This window comes from Diadema antillarum, unplaced genomic scaffold, assembly GCF_040938485.1.
Source record: "Diadema antillarum isolate AM-2024a unplaced genomic scaffold, OU_Dant_1.0 seq00001017_RagTag, whole genome shotgun sequence".
Taxonomy (NCBI): Eukaryota; Metazoa; Echinodermata; class Echinoidea; order Diadematoida; family Diadematidae; genus Diadema; species Diadema antillarum.
The window spans coordinates 489,603-496,184 of NW_027271852.1; the positions used below are offsets into that span (position 1 = coordinate 489,603).

At 43.1% G+C, this 6,582-nt stretch overlaps 1 protein-coding gene across 1 annotated transcript; it reads right to left on the minus strand.

Moving 5' to 3' along the window:
- Nucleotides 1-4,326: 4,326 nt before the first annotated feature.
- LOC139742728 (uncharacterized) lies at nucleotides 4,327-6,204 on the minus strand. Its single transcript, XM_071653252.1, has one exon. The coding sequence runs from the start codon at nucleotides 6,202-6,204 to the stop codon at nucleotides 4,327-4,329; it is 1,878 nt and encodes a 625-aa protein (XP_071509353.1).
- Nucleotides 6,205-6,582: the final 378 nt, after the last annotated feature.

Sequence of the window (6,582 nt, forward strand, 5' to 3'; positions counted from 1 at the left end):
TTAATCAAACAACGTGACTGTTTCACGCATGCTTTATATATCATATTTTGTTTCACCGCTTATTGGATGGAAAATAAAAGTTAAATTGAACTCGAACTGAACCTGAAGGCCGGTAAGGTCAAAGGCTTGGCAATATTTAAAAACAAAACAAAACAAAACAAAAACAAAACCAAAAACCAAAAACGGGTAAACCCTTTATTTCGGCTGTGGTTAACTACCGACGTCCACATTATACCTGTAGTTGTTAATGCACCTCACGCAATGTATATACATGTATATGTGTGTGTGTGTGTATGTACATGACATATATGAGAAGAAACGTGCTCTATTCGACGCATCACCCTATCTTCGTACAGAACTCCTAATTTGGTGTAGCTAACTCTATATAGAATAACGCTGCACGGACAGTGTACGTTAATGATTTATAATCCTATACGTATAAATCATATTAAAGGCATACAAAGTTGTTTCAAACATGCTTTATAATGTTAATAAGCACTGAAATCTTACAACATCTAAGCTGTCGCCTAGAATAAACAGGAGATATAAGGCAAAGATACAAAACAGACTTATCCGCCCACAGAACAAAACAGAATCAATAAGTAGCTATCAGTGCGAATTGTTTCTTTATTCATCTTCCTCTTTTACTGGTTATTGTGAAAAGGTAAACTTACTGATTCGTCACGCAATTTCAGTCGTCTCGAGGTCGCCCAAATTGAATCTACAAAGGCCATGCGCAGAGGACCGCAAACCAAATCCGCAGTACCAGGAAACCAGCTGTACCACATCCTCGGTTTGGCAAGGTTTCAAAACGTAGATCGTCACGCAGCCTTCATGGTACATGTAAAATCATAACACACGTACTGTTACGCATTACTATTGCTCTGTTTTTAGACTAGACTTCAACCTAAGTACTTGACTTGCCCAATTCACATTTCTTGTGTGCTGCCATTGCTACCTGCAGGATGTTAGCTCTCCTTCGCATTGACATACAAACCCTCTTAATAGTCTTTTTTTTGTTTTTTGTTTTTGTATTTGCTGACGATATTTGAATTGCCATGCTGATCGAGAGATCCTGTACAAAGAAATTCATATGCCATTTAGGTGTAGATTATCTTTATCCACGACATAATGACAAGGCGATATTTTCTCTCAAAAAGAAAAACTTCAAGTGTTCGTTTTACTCCACTTTTGGCCTTTTTTCCATAGTTTAGTTCAAGTGTGTCAGGAAAGTAATTGACACATATTTTGGCCTCACCATTTTATTTTTGACACTCACCTAATACAGAGATGCCAAGTTCAAAAAACTTTTATGAGTGAGATTTTTATGACTCGGAGTCTCGGCGCTCGCGCGCATGCGCACGCGAACGAGAAGGGGGGGGGGGGTGTCCCCTCCCATGGTAGGGTGCTTTTTTAAATTATTAGCTCTTAATGATGCGATCTGGTGCATACTTAAGTGACTATTTTTTACTAATTTTGAAAGGCAAAAGGGAAATATACCTTCAATTGCAACTATCACTTTAATCCTTTGAGCTATGCTCCTTATTTTTGGCCCAAATTGCAGACTTCACCAGATGCGTGAGAAAAATGGGTGCCATGCTTGAGGTCGTGAGACAGACCCTAAATGCTTGAGTCTCACGCAGAACGCGTGAGACTTGGTAGCTCTGCTAATATTTTACCAACCAAGTCGGATTCATCGGACTGTGATCCGATACACTTCGGCGGGTGGCCAGAGGCGGTAAACTTTATTCCATTGAGGGACCGATGAGAGAAAATCTCTGTGGAATGGGGGTATAAAAGCGCAAGAAATGATTTCCCGTGAGATGGAAATTTCACCTATATCTTTTTTTAAGAAATTGCAGTTTTGTCAAGGCTATTTTACTGGGTGTTGGTAAAGTCATGAACTGACAGCAAGTACCAAACACAGGCTATCTACCTCCACTAGGTAAATGCCACTGTCAGCTCTAAGATCTGTATTTATCTACGACTGACGATAAGTCTGGTTCTGCTATGAGATACACTGTAATTAATACACTTCAACACTTCGTGAGTTTACTGAACAAAAAATGCAGCTCTTATGCTATTTATTTTTCCAACAAGACGTCAAAAAAATATATATATTTTTACAATACTTTCCCACAAAAAAAAAACCTATTACAATTGCGTTCGTATTTACACCAAAGAAATTATAGAAACGTTCAGGAGCAATCCAATAATATAATATAATATGCTAATAAATCCTTTCCTCATGTAAACACATCCTAAATTAATCTTATAACCACATCCTACACCCGGGTTGAATAAAATACCTGTGGTTCAATACTTTACTGTGCGCACGTGTGGTTTCAATGTATACTGTCCGACGGGAATGGGGGGGGGGGGTGTGAACTAGTCTGTGCGGTAATGCAGAAGTTGCCTGGATAATCGCGATGTCGAGGATGTCGTCCGGCTGGCGGGAATTGTCGTCGTGTCGACCGAGATGCTACCGCTTGCACCGGAGGACTACCAAGGTACGGGAATTCTGTCAGGGTAGCGGGAATTGCCCTCACGCTAACCGAAATGCCGTTGAGCTAATGGTGATGCCGTCAATATGATGCCGTTGAGTTACCTGACGGTGATTCCGCCGAGCGTATTTGCTATGCCGTCGAGATAACGATGGTTCCGTCGAGCCCAGCTCGTCGGTGTCGATCTATATGGGGATATTATAACCACCTCTCATAACATTATATATTCACAGGGTAATCTCAAACATGAACCACAGTTCAATATTTCCTTATACTTAACCAATAATGCTCCTGTATACTTCCACCATGACAAACAGACCTATATATACATACTACAGAAATAAACCATCGCCATGTATATACTCATAACTCACTTAACATATAAACATGACAAATCATCTCATATAAACTATCTCAATCAAAAACCAGCTAAACTGTATTCTCTTAACATATATCCCTTTCTCATTATAACTAACCTTTAAATCCTTCAGCAACCAAAATTACATTCTAACTTATCACTTAACAAACTTCTAACTTCATTCACTTTAGTTATGAACAACAAAACCTGGATTGTATTTTCCTGATACAACCATAGAAAACCAAAATATACTGTATCCACAAATATCGCTGTAAATTTAAACATTCCACCTATAACATTCACCTGCTGACTTGGCCTGCCTTCTTGCCAAACTAAAACAAATCCTATTTCATCATTATACAACCTTATTATCCAATCTGACATACAACATAATCTTTACTTTAACATCATTAATCCACATATTATAGTGAACCAGCGAACATAACATAAATCTCTATATACAAATATATATATATATATATATCAATAATGACGAACTCAGAATATTGCAAAAACAACTTAATACAGCTACAAAACTACTTACGTCTGATTTGGTGTTCAGACCCTGAAGTAATGGTGAGGAGGAGACTTCAGCTGTTGTCAGTGCCTGCAGCATGTCTTGCGCGTGCCCTGCCCTAATGCGTGGGGCTGCTGTGCCATGACTCTCCTGCCTGAAATGCAGCGCCGCGTTGTAGGCCGATCAGCTACCTCTCTACTCCTATCACCAGTGAGTTAGAAGAGCATGTCTTGCTCTGACAGATGTTCAGATCCAACTGATTTTCCCTCCAAATTTACTTTCCTTGTCGCCTCTAATATAACTCCACCCTCTACTGTGCTTAAACTGGTTCCAACTAGCTTTCCCCTTTTTATTACATGTCCCTTTTCTTTCCAACTAATTCCTCCTTTTGGCTTTAAACCTATCTATCCCAACTATCTCCCCCTAACTAAATACCTATTCTCTCCTACCAACTCTCCCTTTCTACATTAGCCATTCTACCCTGACTCCACTGAGCCTCCCTCTTTCTTCCACACTGTCCTTTCTCCCTAACCACTTCTCTCCACCTGGCTTGCCCGATTCTAACTTTCTATGCTGTTTACGCCTGCTGTCCCCATTTCCCACCTGATGGCTTGCCTGAACAAAGGAATCTCACACATTCCACACTCGCACTCTCAGTCACATCGTGACATATCACCCCCTACTTCAAGAAATTAGTCATATCTAATTTTCTAAGAACTTTTCGGTGATATGACACTTCTGAACACTTCTCAACAAACACACATCTAGACAGCATATCCTACAGCTGCTAAATCATCACTCATGAGCTATTACTCAGTGAGAATGACAACAGTGTGACACTTGCACACCAAATTGTTGATACCTGAAATATATACAACATCCTATCTATCTGCAGAATAATTCATGACTCGGGTAGTCGACTCAGATAGTCTGCGCCGACATTTTCACTACCTTTGACTGCAGTGATAAAGAAACTGAAGTTGATCGTCATCCAGCTCTGGTCCTATCTGTACGTCTCGAACCGTTTCTGATGAGGTGAGAGGTGGGAGGTGTACCAGCTCGCCGTTTGGTACTGAGCTGACTCTGTCCTCCTCCTCCTCTTCACTCTCATCCATGCTGTCCTCAACTACTGGCGTGCAGGCAATGTCTAGGACTCCTGCACGTTCCTGCCGTCTGAAAACCTGCTTCACGGGTGCTAATGAAGTATCGGCAGCCTGTGCTTTGGTAAGGTTGTTCACACTTACCACATCCTCTACTGGTTTGGGTACGATAAGTGATGGCTGAGTTCTCCTTGCTCGCTCCTTCTGTCCTCTTGTCTCCACTGCGTGTGCCTGAAGCTCTGGAGGTGTCCACGATTGGTCGGGATTGGTTGGCTCCTTCACACCCGGTATGTTTCCGAGGATGACGTCATACACAGGCCTGGTCATGCATAGTGCCTCCACCTGTCCTCTGAAGTAGGGCGTATCAAGCTCTACGCGGGCTACTTGGAAGCTCTTGACAGTCCCGTCAATAAGAACACACGTCCTCTCCTCTGAGGTGAGTTGCTCATCTTTCACAAGGCCCTGTCTCACTACCACAGTCGAACATCCCGTGTCTCGCAGCACGTCCACTCGCTTGCCATTGACCCTGCCCTTGCAGACTGGCATCCTCCCTTCACGGGTACCACACGCGACCGCAGAGAGCACAGGTAGTGTACCTCCACAGGCCAATTTCACTTCGCTTCCGTCTTTGGTGAGATTTCGCTCAACAACCGGCGACCTATGTACCACAATACACATCGCACCTTGGTCATGGTGAGTTGACGAACTCCCCTTTCTAGTTGACGGTGACTCCCCACCTGCCTCCTTAGGTGGGTCTCCCCTCGGTGAGTCTTCGAGGGATGCAGCCTTCTCTAGCCGCACTCGTCTTGCTCTGCAGTCCCTGGAGAAATGTCCGGCTTTCCCACAGTTGAAGCACACCTTCCCTGGTGCAGCATTTCCCTCGCTGGGTGCTTTGCCTTTCACAGGTGCATCTCCTTTTGGACTGCTACTATCCGACGGCTGGGCTCCATTTGGACGTTTCTCTTTCATGCGTCGGAGTCTCGGGTCTGCATGCGCCTCCCGGTACTGTTCCGCCAGACACAACAACTCTGGAAGCTTTTGCGGTCCCCGCTCTCGTAGAAACATCAGTAAATCTTTACTGCATGTCTCTAGAATCTGTTCCTGCAGAAAGAGATTCTTTAATCCAACAGCATCATCACTATATGGGCTAAGTTCAACCCATCGATCCAAATATTTCTCGATTCTATCGGCAAATTGACTGTACGTTTCCCCATGATGTATCTTTGCATTCCTAAATTTCAACCTGTACCCTTCTTCAGTGAGGTCGTATCCCTTGAGTAACGCCTTCTTGACAGCCTCATACTGCATAGACTCTGATGCCGTAAGTCGAGACACAATACTCAGAGCTTTACCTGTCAACAGGGCTGATATAGCTATCCCCCAATCTGACTGCTCCCATCCTACACTGGTAGCGTGTCTTTCAAACCTACACAGATACGCGTCTATGTCGTCCTTTCCATCTTGGAACACTGGAAGAGGAGGAACACTTGGCCTGTGTGTGACACGAGTCGCACTGCTAGACGTTCCTATCTCTTTCCTAAGTTCCTCGAGTTGAATTTGTTTGGCTATCAAATCAGTTTCTGATTGCTTCAAAGCCGCCTCTGCAGCTCTAGCTGCCGCTCTCTCATCTCGCGCTTCTCGCACACACGTGTCTACATATTCCTTTAATTCCATCCCACTAAGTCCAAACTCTTTACCCTGTTCTATAAACCTGTCCCTATCCATTATGTTAACCCCAGCAATAAACTCACCCAACGCAGCACAGCGGCACTGCGGTATCAGGCAGGCACAGGAGTACTGGCAACGGTGCTTGTATCAAAACTGGAAATGGCACTGCAGCAGTCGAAGTCTCCGTGCACCCTGTAACTATTTCTTGGTGAGAACATGCAAAACTTGGTTAACATAAGACAATGGAACACATACCAAATCCATATAATTAACAGTTTCTCAATCTAACCTAACCTATCAATAAAAGAAAAAATGTCCCTTCGTGGTCGCCATTTATGTCAGCTCTAAGATCTGTATTTATCTACGACTGACGATAAGTCTGGTTCTGCTATGAGATACACTGTAATTAATACACTTCAACACTTCGTGAGTTTA